The sequence below is a fragment of the Oculina patagonica genome, chromosome 1 (assembly GCF_052425735.1).
Source record: "Oculina patagonica isolate OP01 chromosome 1, crgOcupat, whole genome shotgun sequence".
NCBI classification, from domain to species: Eukaryota; Metazoa; Cnidaria; class Anthozoa; order Scleractinia; family Oculinidae; genus Oculina; species Oculina patagonica.
The window spans coordinates 43,489,068-43,506,020 of NC_135758.1; the positions used below are offsets into that span (position 1 = coordinate 43,489,068).

The window sequence follows — 16,953 nt, forward strand, 5'->3', positions numbered from 1 at the left end:
TTTTTCGTTACAAATAAAGATTCGCACGATCCGCAAGGAACTGGAACCGAGATCGTCTTTCCCAGTTCCTTTCGCTTAGTCTTTCGCGAAACATTTTGACGGCTAGAAGCCTGGGCACTAAATATTATGTTAAAGATGGCGGACAATCGGCGTTGTTGACTCGACTTTATGACAATGATAAAGAACAAGAATACATAATTTCCTCTAAAGACGACTTGTATTTGTCGCAGTTTCTTCCCGTTAAATTCATTTCAAAAATGAATTCCACTCAGCGGGAAGGATCGAGGGAATTTATCTCAGTGTCTATGCCATGGAAGAGTGATGACGCCGATGATAACAGTAAAATACGCCGGCATACATCGCTGTACAGGGTAAGAAAGCCACGCATTCATAAGTCTCCTTCATTTGGTACCTGTATTGTCGATTGTTATCATAACAGCGTTCCATGAACCTAAACAAACATTCATAAACTATTTAACAAATGTAACTTAATTTTACATGTGCATGTTGCTGCTTTGTTGAACAAAATTATTTACGAAGCAGACGAGAAGAATGACTTCGACATGACTTCCTAATGTATGGTGGTTGGAAAATTATTATCATTTAGTGTACGTTGTTTGAACTATATGAATGTAGCATAATGTGTTACATGCATGATTATATTCTTTTAAATTCAACATTATATTTGTAAAATTAATATAAATTTATCATCTGAAAATAACAAAATTATTGTGTAGTGGAAATGGTAGTCTTATTTGCTTTTACGTGTTCGTGCTTTTACGTGCAATACTGTTAATACTTGAATTTAATTTAATACCATCTGCAACATCCATGTTACATGTAGTTATTAAACAATAATTTACCAAAGTGGAAGTGAATAGCGGTGGATATTTACCTAGCTGCAAAGCGGCAAGGTGAATATCTACCACATTCACCGACACTGAGGTGAATAATTAGCATATACCACACAAGTTGAATAACTACTGGACCAAAACATCACTTTCAGTAAACAAAGCGACATGCAAAGGCAGTTTGTTTCTCTTTAACTGCTAATCACCTCTGAATTGAACAATAAGTGCACACAGAAAGCACTATTCACTTGTGTGGTATAGCTAAAGTAACTTATACACTGTACATGTACATGTGTATACCTGCCAACTCTCATGCCTTGGGCGTGAGTCTCACGCCTGCAAGCTGAAAACTTTGATCTCATGCTAATGAACCAATTTCTCACGCCTAGCCAAACAACACGCGTTCCAAAAAAATGTAAGCTCAAACCAATGTAAGAAATGAAAACTCCATGTAAAATGAGTTAATGGTGATATTTATCCGAAATCTCAGAGTTTTGACAATAAAAAGCATTAGGAACATGGTTGTGTTTAGCAAAACACATCCACGCACTGGGATCGGGATATGTTGAACGTTTTCGGAATACTTCGGACGTCTTCATAAAACTTCAGGCATTGTCGTATTGTATTCGGAAATCCTGGCACTCACAGGATAAAAATGTCACGCCTTTGACCCAGAAAAAGTTGGAAGGTATACATGTGTGAACGGAATTTGTTACCATCAAGTATGAATTACTTTACTGATTATTTCTTTTTATTGCAGAGATGGAGAGCCATGTCTTCATTTCAAAGATCACTCATCCTCTTGCTTTTTATTCTTGCCTGTGTAACTTTATTGATTTGGCGTAACGGACTGATGTCACATAGTTACAATGCCGATGACTTGGACGAAAGTATAGGCCATGAGGGTCACAAGATTTCTGATAAATATTCTCCAAAGTTTAACAGAGTCAACAAACAAGAAATCATTGACAATAATTTAAGAGATCTGGAAGAACGCAGGAAGCAACATGCCATTGTGATAAAGAAGGGACCTCCGAAGCTGAAGAATAGAAATAACCCTGAACCACATGACAATAATCAAAATCTTGATGTTGGAAATGACATCAAAGACCAAAATGTTAATACTGATGTGAATGGTAACACAAAAGAAGAGGAATTGCCGGGGGAGATCCATGGAGATACAGTAGTGCATAGTGAAGATAAACCTGGTGAAAATGGGGCAGATACTGCTGGAGACGGCGAAGCAAATCTTGTGGAAAGCCATGAAAACTTTGCTTTAAACATAAATGGAGTTAACATTCTTCCACAAGAAAAACAAAACGAGCGTCAGAGGAAGGTAATAGAGGCCTTTAAACATGCTTGGAAAGGTTACAGGGAATATGCTTGGGGCCATGATGAACTGCGCCCAGTTTCTAGAACGAGCAGTGAGTGGTTTGGTGTTGGGCTTACAATTATCGATTCCTTAGATACCATGCTGCTTATGAACTTGCGTAAAGAGTTTCAACAGGCTCGTGAATGGGTTGCCAACAGCTTGACGTTTGAGAAGAACGTTGACGTAAACTTGTTTGAGACAACCATCCGTGTTCTTGGAGGCCTTTTGAGTGCTTATCATTTGTCACAAGATGACTTGTTCCTGAAGAAAGCAGTAAGTAGATTTAATTGGAGAGTTGTTTTGTTAAGTCTCACGGGGGTAAACTGATTAACAAGCCGTATAGTTATACTGTGGGAGGCGCGGTGGCCTAATGGTTAGTGCGCTCGGCTCCGAGTCGAACGGCCCGGGTTCAAGGCCTGGCCGGGGCGCTGCGTTGTGTTCTTGGGCAAGACACTTTACTATCACAGTGCCTCTCTCCACCCAGGTGTATAAATGGGTACCTGCGAATTTACTGCTGGGGAGTAACCCTGCGATGGACTAGCATCCCATCCAGGGGGGAGTAGCAATACTCCTACATGTAGTCGCTTAATGCTACGGAAATCAGGATAAGCTCCGGCTGTATGGGCCTCATGGCTTGGAGACAGACTTTTATAGTTATACTGTATGCAGTTATAAATGAATGTTATATTTAAAGTTGCAGCTGTACATGTATGTCTTCATAGCTTACTGAAATGTTCTTTCAGGGCATGCCCATTTTATAAATTCAAGTTGGAAATATCAAGTTTGAGTTTAAAAAAAAACAATGTCCAATGAAATTGCCCTGAAAAGCACTCTAATTAGCCTCAAGAACATCCCATAATTAACACCAAGGCTAGCCTGAATAGCACTCTGATTAGCCGATTAGCAATCTGGTTAGCCTCATTAGCAATCCAGTTTGCCTCAATTTAGTTCAATTTATTGTCTTAAAACCTACACATGTATGTAAAGAAACTTTGACACTTACTCCTTATTCTAACTCCAACTCAAAATTCCAACTCAGACTTCACACTTGAACTTGAACTCATAAATTTAATACACTCTTCTAACAGCTGCTAACATTGCAGTTTTTCTGAACTTTAATCAAGTTTATTATTGGACATTTATTACTGTACAGTTAATCCCTTTTTAACACGGAAAATAAAGAGTTACATTTATAAATAGAGATTCTGTTATTTTATTAGCTAGTTAAAGTATTCAGCAGTGCTGGTATGATTTTGCAGATTGATCTGGGAGATCGCCTCTTGCCAGCTTTTTACACAAGGTCCAATATTCCATATTCGGATGTTAATCTGCTGACCCACGCAGCTCACCCTCCCCGCTGGGGCCCAGACAGTTCTGTGTCAGAGGTCACCACAATACAGTTGGAGTTTAGAGATCTCAGTTACACCACTAGAGATGCAAAATACAAGGTACTGAACATACCATATTTTCTTAATTAAATGCCCCTGGCGTTTATTTCAAACTTCACCTGTGGACCCGGCATTTGTTTGAGGCCGGCATTCAACCGGGTCCCGGCATTGATTAACGAAGTGAAACTTTCTGTAATTGTTTCAAGTTAATTTATTTTTTATTAGTTTGTCAAGGCGAAACAATTTTTCCAATCGTCCTGCCCCGACAAACTGTCCCTGGGCCTCTGAGGATTATTATTACCAAGAGTTACAAAGTCATGTACAGTATTGCATGTGGCACGCAGCAATCAAGATTTGCGACAAACAGAACGGAAACAATAATTACGGTATATGATCAACATGGGAACAAGGAAATGTTATGGATATAAAGTTTTAATTTCATAAACGGCATCGCCTGGACCTCGAACAAACACTAGGACCTCAATCAAACGCCCCCGGCGTTTATTTAAAAACTAGCAGTTTTGACCCAGCATTTAAACGAGGCCAGCTTTACTCAAGAAAATACGGTACCTTAAATATTGTAGGAGTAGTGATTGTACATGTATTACAACAATAGCCACCCACAGATAGAATGCACCCTGAGTTTAGTAGCTCATTTTGATTTTATTTTTTTGATTTATTTTTTTTAGGGGGTGGGGGGGGGGGGGGGGGGGTGGTGGTGGAGTTTTCAGAAAGCATAAAAATTAAATTTGAGTGAACTGCATTGCATTTTCCCTTTATATATGATCAACACAAACCTTGGAACTTTCAAACCAAAGAACACTTAAGAGCACAGGTTTCCTACGGTCAAACATATGTCGGTAAGAGTCCTTAAATGGATTTCGCTCATACTCTTACCATGGGTAGGTCTCAATATGAAATAAATCGCAGTATACTTTGTTTGGCTAAATATCGATTTGTTTTCGAGAAAATCGATAATTCTAAAATCCAGCAAAATTGACGCTTTCGGAGCTCAAAATTTATGCCGAGTTTGTTAGCTTCGCGTCGAAAAATAAAGCACTCTGGAAGAAAAGTACCTATTTAATATCGAAGAATAACATCAAATTAGTACGTCGAAAGCAATTTCTGCTCTTAAAGTCCTTTTATTTACAAAATATAATTAAGTTTATTCGACACACTTTTGATTTAATTCAAAATAGGTCAAACTTATCGCTTTATTTAAGTATGAGCGAAGCGAAATAAATGGCCGAAAATTTGGTATTAGACAGATAAATGATTGTTCTTTTCGATACTAAAAGGATTTCCTAGGGAAATGATTTAGTGCGATGCTTTCAGATCTCAAAGTTTTTTAAAATTCGTTAATTTAACCGACCGTGACATTGTTGATCTTATCAACATTATGTAAACATTCCACGCAAAGGTTAATTTTCCCCATGTGAACTTCAACTGAGTAAAATAAAAACATAGACTTGCTTACCGTGGTGTTCGCTGATACATTGTAAATCCTGTTTTCCTCATTTACGACAAAACCTAAGCCCTCGACGAAGCTGTTATCCAATTTTCTTGACGCGCCATTTGTAACTGATTTCCACGTCTTGAAGTGACAGTTCTTTTCCATGCATTCTTGAAAACAGTCCTGAGTCTTAACTGATCAGTGTAAACAGGAATACGAAGTACTTTGCTTTAAATCAACTTAAAGCTTAGCAGCAGTGGTAGATAAATCGATACGGCCGGCAAATCTTCGTTTCGAAAACCGCCATTTGAGATTTGTCGGCCCTTTGTCCTGCGGTATGCAGATAATTAATTCACACTTGAGTAACTTCCGGCACATGAAATCGACAACCACCGTGACCAGATAGCACCCTCCTTTTCGAAATATTGGTTGAGGCACTATTTTTATCATTTTAACATAAGCTCTCAATGAAAAACTTTTGGGCTGAACTTGTAATAAAGTTTCACTTCAGTTAGCCACCGTTCGAGAGAGTTGTTAAATGGTTGCATGAAATCCGGGTGGAAAGTTCTTCTGTTGCGTTGCTTCGCTTTGTTTCATATTTTTTATCCAGTTCTTACCCTTGTTCAAATTCTTGTCCCTTCTTCAGTGGAAAATTTGAAACGACGTTAAAATCCCTATAAGACGGAGATCTCTTTTAGACGAACTGAGTTGGAGCCGGTCACGAAGGTACCCGTTTCAGAGAGAGTTGGCTGTACACAAAACCTTAGATGGCGTCGTTGGATCCGTCTCCCGTGAATGTCAGTTAAAAATATATATTCCGCTGTGTAGTCTAGCCTGTAAACAAGCTCTCCTTCTTTCTCCTGTGGAGGATTGGGCGAAATAAAAGCGGGAAGGAAAGGTGGGGAAGGGGTGGGGAAAAAAGGGACCATATATCATGTATATGCAGTTGTAATACCAGTCACGGTAAACAATTTATAATAAAACGCTGAACATTTATGACTGTTTACACCAAGGTGTATATTGGTGTAAAAATTAAGGAAAGGGTGCTTTTCACTTCATTAGATTAAGCTAGGTGAAGAAAAGTACACGTAATCAGAAGTTTGTTATGGACTTCTCACGTGATGCCATATTTTGTATTTATTTCTGCAAAGTACAACAAAGCATTTATACCAAAGTAGCATTATTAAAAAAAAATGAGCATAATTACAGTTGAGCATTATATCGGACAAAAAACAAGCATTGTTAGAAGCATAACATTCCCTTTTTACCAGCGTAATTGGAAGGGCCTCTGGTATTCAGTTAGAAAGAACTTGCATTCAAAAGATACCGCGTTCTAGAAACAAGTCACCCCGTTTTGGCTGCTGATATTTTGGAACTTTTGTGTGTTCAAAATACCATATCTCGTTCTAGATATCGTCTGATATTGAAAATCCCGTTCTAGATCGGGAACCCAAAACCACGACCTCATTGGACGGCACAGAGCCGTTTTTGGGGAATACCCCAGCTTCGACAACTCCTTCCTAATAAAGTTCGCCTATTGAATTGAGAATTAAGGTGATTATAAAGTTATTACTTTATATCTCTTGTTGTTTGGAAACTTGAGTCGTATTATAATTATAACCGTCTTATTTATGAAGGAATAGACTGCGGATAATATTTGAAACTTAAACCGTTTTCCCCTAATAGCTTCCAAATCAACTCAAAAACACACCGGAAAACAGGTTTAAAAACAAAATATTTATATAATGACTATGATATTTTTAATACATTTGGGTTCCCTGATGGCGAGGCGCTTGTCCCTCCCCGCAAGCTCTGGCGGGGGGCACCTTCCCTTGTTTACGCCGGACCCCAACAGAATATATACATGGTCATATTTTTTAACATTCACGGAAGACGGATCCAACGATAACATCTTAGATTTTGCTTTCACCTGTTTTGCCTTGACCTTATCAAGAACTTGGACAAAGGTAAGAACAAAAAAAAAAACTATAAAGCGAAGCAACGCAACAGAAGAACCTTAGACCCGGGAGTTAAAAGCGCTGTCATGCAACTATTTAGCAACTTTTACAAACGGTAGCTACCTGAAGTGAAACTTAATTACATGTTCAGCCCAAAAGTTTTTCATTTAGAGCTTATATTAATATAGCAATAATATGGTGCCTCAACCAAAACTATACCAAAACGCAGGGTGCTATCTGGTCACGGCGGTTGTCGATTTCATGTGCCGGAAGTTACGCAAGTGTGAAATACATTATCTGCACACCGCATGACAAAGGGCCGACAAATTTAGCAGTTTTCGAAAAGAAGATTTGCCGGCCGAATCGATTTAATAACCACTGCTACTGTCCGGAACGTTTCGGTCCGATTTTCGGATAGGATATGCCTTCTAATTACACGGATAGGATAGGCCTTCTGTTTACACGGGGCCGTTCTGGAACCGGTGCGGGACGGAACCAAAACTGGACCTGCTATTTTGCAGGTCAAGTTATGGAACCGTTCCGGACCGGTTCCAGAACCGTCCTGTGTAAACACATGGATCGGTGCCAAACGCTTCCGTGTAAACAGAGGCCGATCCGGTCCGGTCCAGTTCGGAACGGCTCCGGTCCGGTCCCGTGTAAACGTAGCCTAGCTGGTTAGAGTATAAAAATGACTGAAAAAACGGCAAGGACAGGACTAACACCAGGTGTCCGTCTTATAGAGATCTTCAATAAGGGAGAGTTGACTCTACAACTGTTTTGCCTTAGCCTAATCAAGAATTTGAACAAGGGTAAGAACTGGATAAAAATATGCAGCAAAGCGAAGCAACGCAACAGAAGAACTTTCGACCCGGAAGTTAAAAGCGCTTTCATGCAACCATTTAACAACTCTCTCGAACGGTGGCTTACTGAAGTGAAACTTAATTACAAGTTCAGCCCAAAAGTTTTTCATTGAGAGCTTATGTTAAAATGATAAAAATAGCGCCTCAACCAATCACCAAAAAGCAGGGTGCTTTCTGGTCACGGTGGTTGTCGATTTCATGTGCCGGAAGTTACTCAAGTGTGAATTAATTATCTGCATACCGCAGGACAAAGGGCCGACAAATCTCAAATGGCGGTTTTCGAAACAAAGATTCGCCGGCCGTATCGATTTATCTACCACTGCTGCTAAGCTTTAAGTTGATTTAAAGCAAAGTACTTCGTATTCCTGTTTACACTGATCAGTTAAGACTCAGGACTGTTTTCAAGAATGCATGGAAAAGAACTATCACTTCAAGACGTGGAAATCGGGTGTCGGTAAAACGCCGACTCGGGGTCGGGGCCGGTGCCGGGGTCGGGGTCGGGGTCGGGGTCGGGGTCGGGGTCAATTTTTAATTTTTTTTTTTTTAATTCACTGATTGAGAAAAAAATTACAAAGTTTATATTAGCGCGTGGGACATTTCGAGTCAAAATAAGCATTTTCTTCACAAATTCGCCACAAATCTTGATCCTTATAAGTTCAAAAGTATAAAAGAAGAAATTTGTGGTCTAGTAGGCGACAGGTGAAATTGTCTATCTCGGCGAATAGAATTTGCTGACGACTTCTTTCTAGGCGCTAGCTCCTCACTAACATAGCATGAACTTTTTCAGGTTTAAATTAAATTGTACAAATGTTTGTGTAGCAAGAGAAAATTAATTCAGGTTTATATCGTTAAAATAAAGCCGCCTTTCGTATCCAAAAAAGTATTTATGAGAAGGCAGAATTGTTTTTTTTTTTAGAAAGCGAAGTTCGCATTAACATGTCTCGCAATCTTGAAGTTTCTACATTCTCTTATTTGCGTGACCGAAATGCGGAAAATTGATCTTAGTAAATGCACACCGTTTTCGACGCAAATGGTGAGTTGTAGCCTGCCCGCCTTTTATCGCCCCCGCTTACTAAACACACCATACAATCTTCGCTTGCTGTTCAAATTTGATCTTCCCCGGAAGTTCACAAATATAAAGCTGGCTGTATATTTCAATTGTTAAGGAATTTTCCAAACTAAAACATATTACAACAAACTGCCCGACGTGCGAGTTTCTCTGTCAAAACAAACCGCTCTACTCCTTTGAAAATACTTCTTTTGATATGAAACGCAGCTTTAATTTTTATTTCTCAAAAACATATACAATTTAATTTAAAATTTAATTTTAAAGTAAACATATTTAGAGTATTTGCAAGACAACGTCTACGCGAACTTCCCTTGAATCCTCTGTTTATACCTAATTTGTTTCAGTGGGACTAAAAACCCAAAGATCCTCAAACAAAATCTATTTTTTTTAGTTCTTATGAATCACAAGGTAGTTCTGTTGATCAACGGATCAACAAAATACAAAATGAGCAAAGAACGGCTAAAACTGAGGTTTTGCTGACGAGGAAGTATTACACCCGCTTTCAGTGTTTGGTTTAGCGGTTTGTTGAAACAAACAACACGGATCGAAATCCGCCAATCACCAGCATGACCTTTTGACCTTGTGGGTGAAACCAACAAGGGTATCCATCGGTTTTGATTGGATCAGCACGTCGAAAGATGCTGAAAATGGTGGAAAAATGGACGTAGAAAGATAGCTATGTACGTAACATTGTCAGAAAGGCAAGCGGGTGTAAATTATTCGATTACAGAGAATTAGACAACAACGTCTTACCGCTAAACTGTATGTAAAAGTTAAATTTCACCTCTCACCTGTTAGACCTTAACTGAAATTCTTCTCTTTTACTTATGAACGTATAAGGATCAATATTTGTGGCGAATCTGTGAAGGAAATGCTTTTTTCGACTCAAAATGTCCCACCCGCTAATATAAACTTTGTAATTTTTTTTTCTCGATCAGTGAATTAAAAAAAAAATTAAAAAAATTGACCCCAACCCCGACCCCGACCCCGACCCCGACCCCGACCCCGACCCCGAGTCGGCGTTTTACCGACACCCGTGGAAATCAGTTACAAATGGCGCGTCAAGAAAATTGGATAACAGCTTCGTCGAGGGCTTAGGTTTTGTCGTAAATGAGGAAAACAGGATTTACAATGTATCAGCGAACACCACGGTAAGCAAGTCTATGTTTTTATTTTACTCAGTTGAAGTTCACATGGGGAAAATTAACCTTTGCGTGGAATGTTTACATAATGTTGATAAGATCAACAATGTCACGGTCGGTTAAATTAACGAATTTTAAGCAACTTTGAGATCTGAAAGCATCGCACTAAATCATTTCCCTAGGAAATCCTTTTAGTATCGAAAAGAACAATCGTTTATCTGTCTAATACCAAATTTTCGGCCATTTATTTCGCTTCGCTCATACTTAAATAAAGCGATAAGTTTGACCTATTTTGAATTAAATCAAAAGTGTGTCGAATAAACTTAATTATATTTTGTAAATAAAAGGACTTTAAGAGCAGAAATTGCTTTCGACGTACTAATTTGATGTTATTCTTCGATATTAAATAGGTACTTTTCTTCCAGAGTGCTTTATTTTTCGACGCGAAGCTAACAAACTCGGCATAAATTTTGAGCTCCGAAAGCGTCAATTTTGCTGGATTTTAGAATTATCGATTTTCTCGAAAACAAATCGATATTTAGCCAAACAAAGTATACTGTGATTTATTTTATATTAAGGCCTACCCATGGTAAGAGAATGAGCGAAATCCATTACAGGGCTCTTGCCAAGAATTTTCATTTTTGTTTGAAATTTGTGCATATGTCCTCTTAATTAGTCTTCTCTGTTTTGTTTCTGCTTCCAAAGTACGTGGCATAGCATAACCATGGCAAAACCTTTAAAAGGTCCTGCATTATTATCAGTTTGCTTTGGTTTTGCATTACTGCAATCTTTGACAAAAGTAGTTGACAGTCATTGACTTCGCTCTGTCGTTTTTTATGGCAAATTTACCACTTGTTTTTTAATTGCATGACTGTCTGCTAAAATACCCACCCTCCCCCCATCCAATGTTGTAAAATGGTAGCAAAGGACTCCTAGAAACAAACTGCAACATTGATAGGGGGAGGGGGGTTGGAAAGGTGGGGCAAAAGGATTAAATTAGTCCAAATAACAAAAAAATAGGGGCTAAATTGATAATGTGTCAACACATTTGTCAATAGCGACCTTCAGATTTGACTACGAGTACGTGATCGAGTACGAGTACGACTTTATAATTTCAACACAATTGTATCCCCCAAACTATAACTCTTCCCTGTTGCTGACTAACACATAAATAAACATTAGAGATAAGATTGGTGTGATAAGTGATTATAGGAGGCACACAAATTTGGTTTGAAAACTCGTACTCATACTCAATCTCGTACTCGTAGTCCAATCTGAAGGTCGCTAATGATTGTATGCTAAGTGATTGGTTCAGCAAACTCCCACCTCTTCCTCAAACAATAAGAATTCAAACCAAATGATTTGTGACTTGCACATGTTTCCCCACCCTAGACTTGACTGGTTTACTGGTTTGTCTGTATTCTTTGTAATTTGTCAGAGTTTTTACTTTGGATCTTTTTTTTTTTTTTTTTTTTTTAAATAAAAGGCTCTGAATGTACCGGTAATGATCCTTTTTGGCTAATTAACGTGATGGATATATTTTTTTCTAGGAGTTTGTAGATACAGTATCAAACCACGTCCATGCCCTCCCAAAAAGAGCAGGCTTGGTACCTATTTTTGTTAACGCTGATACGGGCAAGTTCCGTCCTGGTGCGACTATCACTCTTGGTGCCCGTGGTGACAGTTACTATGAATATCTGTTAAAACAGTGGTTACAGAGTGGAAAGACGGAAGATTGGTACGGCTTTGAAAAGAATTATTAATGTAGAAAAAAACTGAAGTTTAGACACATGTAGGAAGATCCAATGCTGATGTGGCTAGGTCAGAGTTATCTATAGACAATTCTGAGATGTACAGAATTTCACCCCCCATCCCCACCTCAGGAGGGGGGTACGGAAGAAAGTTTTAAATAGGGAGACCCTGCCCCAAGGTCCAAACCCTTACCCTTTTAGAAACCATTTTTGACAGAAAAGAAAATCCTTTTCCAGATCTTCCATGAAAATTGGTACCCGTTACACACATTTACAGTACAAATACTGGATCCCTTTTAAACTTGTAACTTGAGTAGCCCCTTAAAATACTCAGATAAATCTACCATCTAAGGTCCTTTTACACTGTAAATACCTTAGAATATTTTCCCCCAAGGTTTCCTTTCCTATACTTCAACTCATGAAATTCCTACCCTTTTATATTGTGTACCTGCAGCCTGGAAAAGTTTCCTTTATGGCTAATATAGTCCACCATTTAGAACCCCCTAGGAGCTTTGTAGTAGTAAGTACATTGTAATGGGTGTCAGAAATGGAAAGAACATGATGAAAATTAAATGAAATTAGTAAGATTGCTAATTGAAACATTTTGAGGATTTGTGTATCCCTAAAAAGGTTGCTACATGTCAAAACCTGCCATCCAGCTCCATTTTTAAGTCGTGAATGCAAAGAACGACTTAAGACGCTCAATATTATATTTGTAACTCCCTGTAACCTGGCAATATTAAGAAGTCAAGGGGGTGGGCTCCATTATGCAAACTTATGGAGTACCAGGGAATACGAATATTTTTTTCCTTTCTGAAGGATTTTTCTAGTGAGGCCAGTGCTGAATCACATTAACAAAGAATGAAGGATGGAAGCGGAAGATTGCACGCCGACAAGATTTATCGCGGATATGAAATTATCTTATTGAAGCAATCAATAGTGGGTAAGTAATAATCACCCTAAATAAGGCAGTATTTTCCCTACAATTAGTCTCACTCAGCAAGTTAAACTGATGTTAAAAAGATTTATATTGCTCTGTCTTCGGTCGATCATTCATTTGCACGTTCGTCAAGTTTTTTATCTCGTAATATTTTATAGTTGTCACACTCTCGTTGTTCCCAAGTACATCTACCAGACTAAACGCCACTAAGGTAGCAAGCCAATATGGATATTGCTGCTTGAAGCAAACTACATTACACAGCCAACCCCAACAAGGTAGATAGTATTTAGTTCTCGGGTGTATATTGCACAGGTTCCATAAGCAGAGAAGAGGGAAAAAACTTCAAAAATAGTTGTAACCAGTACTGGGAGAAGATGAAAATAAATGTAGTAAAAAAAAAGACTACCATACTGAATGAATGAATAATGCAGCCTAAAAGAAAAGTACCAGATCCAGTTCATAGGTGGGAAGGGAGGGAGAAAAGAAGCAAAGCGACCCACAAAAGCAAAGCCAAAAATAACCTAGGGCTTCTTCCCCCCCCCCTACTCAGCAAAGATAGAAAAAATAATTGTGTTAATAAGAAACTGAGTGGCTGGCGAGTGGGGTCCTGAAGACAGTTAGGCTCTTTAGAAGCTATAAGAGTTCAGACAATGGCCAGAGATGGCTGTAGAATAATATAAGGTGATACGGGTTAGTAATGTTGCAAGTAGAAAGAAGGGCAGAGTTATTTACATTTCACGCCTCTAAATTGATAAAAATTATGTTGGCTTACTGTTCCTCAATTTTGAAGTCCATGTATAGGCATGTGTTTTTTTAATTTTTGTTTTACAGTTTGCCATTTACAGAAAAAATGTATGTCGAATAATACCACTGTCCTGTATAAAATGGTGAGCTACCTGGTTATTAATTAAAGAACCCTTTAGCAAATGTGAAACAGTTTGGTGGAAAAAAATCCCTAGCTTCTTTCCATTACCAGCTTCGCAGCATCTTAAGGTACCTCGTATCTTGTTACCACTATACGTGTCTCTCTCAGCATTAATTATTTTAAGCTCTGAAATAATCTTCACTTCTTAGCTGCTTAGCTAGAAGGCCTCGATGGACTACTGGATGGTTAGTTTTCAGTTAGAATATGGGGTTATTTATCACTTACCAGCTAGAATTTTAAACATGACTCAACTGTGACATATGTTAACAGATTTCATAGACAATTACAAAAAATGTTGTTTGTCAGCAGACATTTAAAATTTATTTTGGCTAATTCTGGGCTATCAGTTTATAATATACCACATTCACGACTTTGCTCATAGAGCCTTTGATTTACTATATTTTCTTTCTTTCTTTTTTTCAGGATTAGAATGATTTTGTAGAAGCCATGGATGGAGTAATGTCACTTCTGAAGCGAGAATCCCAACCAAGCAAGCTGGTGTATATTGGTGAACTTCTCCATGTAAACATTCAGCCCCAAAATGGTAAAATTATAGTTGTAAAACCTTTTTGGTCCTGTGCATGTTAATTTACATCCTGGGGGGGGAGGGGGGTACTCAAAAAAATTTTGTACGGGGAGGCTCCGCCCCGAGCTCTTACCCTTACCCTTAAATAAGCGCCGCCTTCAAATACGTGCCACATTTGAAGCGCGAAACATTTTACCCAGTGGTGCATAAATGGGCACCAAATTTAATGCTGGCAGGTAACCCTGCAATGGACTAGCATCCCATCCAGGGAGGAGATAGAAAAATTAATACTTCTGCAGCTGTAGTTGCTTCTTGCTACAGAAATTGAAGTTATGTGCCGCCTTATGAGCCATAACCCTTCTTTGCAAAATGAATTTCTGAATCATGTAATTTTAACTCATTTCAGGATCATTTAGTGTGTTTTCTGCCGGGAACTTTAATGTTAGCAGCCCACAATGGCCTGGACAAGAAATATGAACAGTTTGCTAAGGATTTGTTAGAGACTTGTGTACAGATGTACAAACGAATGCCAACAGGGTTGAGCGCTGAACTGGTTTACTTCAACCAAGGACCATCCATGCACGAAGACATTACAGTTAGGGTAAGTGCACTTGTAATATAACCATGTTCTTAGTCCGTTTCCGTTCGGATTCTTGTAAGAGGCTAAATGGCTAATGCGTTGGACTATGGACCGAGACATTGAGAGGTCCAATTTGAGTGATAGCCAGGGTAATTTTTTTTCTATTTCTCGGCAAGACACTTTCGTCTCGTCTCACAGTGCCGCCTCTCTTCACCCAGGAATTTTAATGGAACTGGCGGATTGCTGGGGCAACTTAAAAAAAAAGAAAAGAAAAGAAAGATGTTGGGATTATGTGCCGTTGGCTAGCATCCACCTACAGCTATAGTCGCTTCTTGCTGTAGTTAGAAACCGGAGTTTTAAAATAGTTAGATTGCTTTATTCTACATTAATTTAGCTTTTTATTTGTTGTTATTATCGTTCTTTTAATTGAGGCCACGAAGTGTCACCCTCGCGAAATAAAGCCTGGACTTCACTTCACTTTTACTTTCACTTAACTTAAGATCATCAGGAATTAGTGCTTGAGTATTTAACTCAATCTGTTCAATTTCTTCAGCCACTGGATGCTCACTGTTTGCTGCGACCAGAGACTGTAGAATCTTTATTTATTCTCTACCGCCTCACGGGGGACAAGAAGTACCAAGACTATGGCTGGGACATATTTCAAGCCATCGAGAAACACGCCAAAGTAGCTACTGGAGGCTACTCATCCCTAAACAGCGTCAAAGACCCAAGACTAGGATTTAGAGACAAAATGGAGAGCTTCTTCCTCGGAGAGACGTTAAAGTATTTATTCTTGTTATTTAGTGATGTGGACATTGTTCCTCTTGATAAGTTTGTATTTAATACAGAGGCTCATATATTGCCAATTAGGAAATCTAAATAACCAGGTAGGGATTATTCTAGTATCGCGCGTATTTGGTCCTCTTGCGCGAAAACCCACGCGCGAATTATTTTTATCGCGGGTGTAGATTCTGGTTGTACTGAATTTCAGTAAAGGGACCGGGGTAGTGCTATAGTACCACAAAATGTAGAAATTGAGGGTGTGAATTTGTAGGATACTGTCGCCTTTTGAATATTTTATTGTTTATTTAAGATTCACTTGTTGTGACTGTCGCCGGTAGAATGTATTCAACCGGTTGTCACGCTTCATGCATCTACGATATTGTCACGTAAGATCAGGCTATTTTAGGCGATAGGTCACGCAAGCGCTAGGTCACGTTATTTTAGGCAATCATCTGATCCATGATCATTATATGTGTCACGAACCGTTTCCATCTTCTAGCAGCCATGCAGCCATGCTTATTGTTGAAGGACAAAAAAAATATATTTATAAAACACATCGTAGCTCCGCAAAGCGTCTTCAGAGCTTAATGTTAATATAACATAATTTTGCGGGAAAGGGTGGCTTCTGTAAAGAAAGGAGGGAGGTTTGGTATCATATCAATGTGATAAAAAAATTATTTCAAAACTTGAAAAGGTATCTTATTTACAAGGAGTGAGGTTATCAGGAAGTAATCAGATTACACAACGTACTAACCATTTTTCCCGATTAAACGCCGGGGGCATTAATTTAACTGACTTCGACGTTCTAGACCCGGTGATTATTCAAGGCTTGGCGTTTAATCGAGAAAATGCTTTTATAGTCGCCGAAATAGTTAATACAATGGATAATATTTATGAATTTTGGAAGACTTTATAAAAGTTACATTTGAACGTTTTGTTGTTGTTGTTGTTGTTGTTTCACTTCCTTTCCTTCTGAATGGCCAATTCCCTCTATAGAACGCCTGCAGGGAATCATGGTAGTTGTATTCATCGTTGCCAAGTCTCGCACATGTGTTGCTGAATACAACTACCATGATTCCCTGCAGGTGCGTCTGATAGGGGAATTGACCGGCACTGAATTTGACTTGAGCCGATTTCAAGACAAATATGGAAACAAACAAAATGGAGCCTCAATCCCGTCTCTTAGGTCTCGACTCTAAAATTAAAGATGTCACTAAGTTCAAGATCAAGTTTCATCTGAATCGGGGGGAACTCCTATGTTGAAGGGGTGGGGATGTCGTTGTCTCTTTAGGCTTTTTAAGACTAAGAAGGCGAGTCAATATTGTTGCCAATCAAGGTATCTTTTAAGGTTCATT

General features: G+C 38.8%; 1 protein-coding gene across 1 annotated transcript; it reads left to right on the forward strand.

Annotated features, from left to right (window-relative positions):
* Positions 1-129: 129 nt before the first annotated feature.
* Positions 130-16,534, forward strand: LOC144632776 (endoplasmic reticulum mannosyl-oligosaccharide 1,2-alpha-mannosidase-like). Its single transcript, XM_078491504.1, is given in 9 exon segments — positions 130-371; positions 1,612-2,496; positions 3,483-3,671; positions 11,644-11,831; positions 13,778-13,784; positions 14,139-14,237; positions 14,239-14,253; positions 14,642-14,836; positions 15,369-16,534. Coding segments are annotated over 9 exon segments (2,022 nt in total). The 5' UTR covers positions 130-257; the 3' UTR covers positions 15,699-16,534.
* Positions 16,535-16,953: the final 419 nt, after the last annotated feature.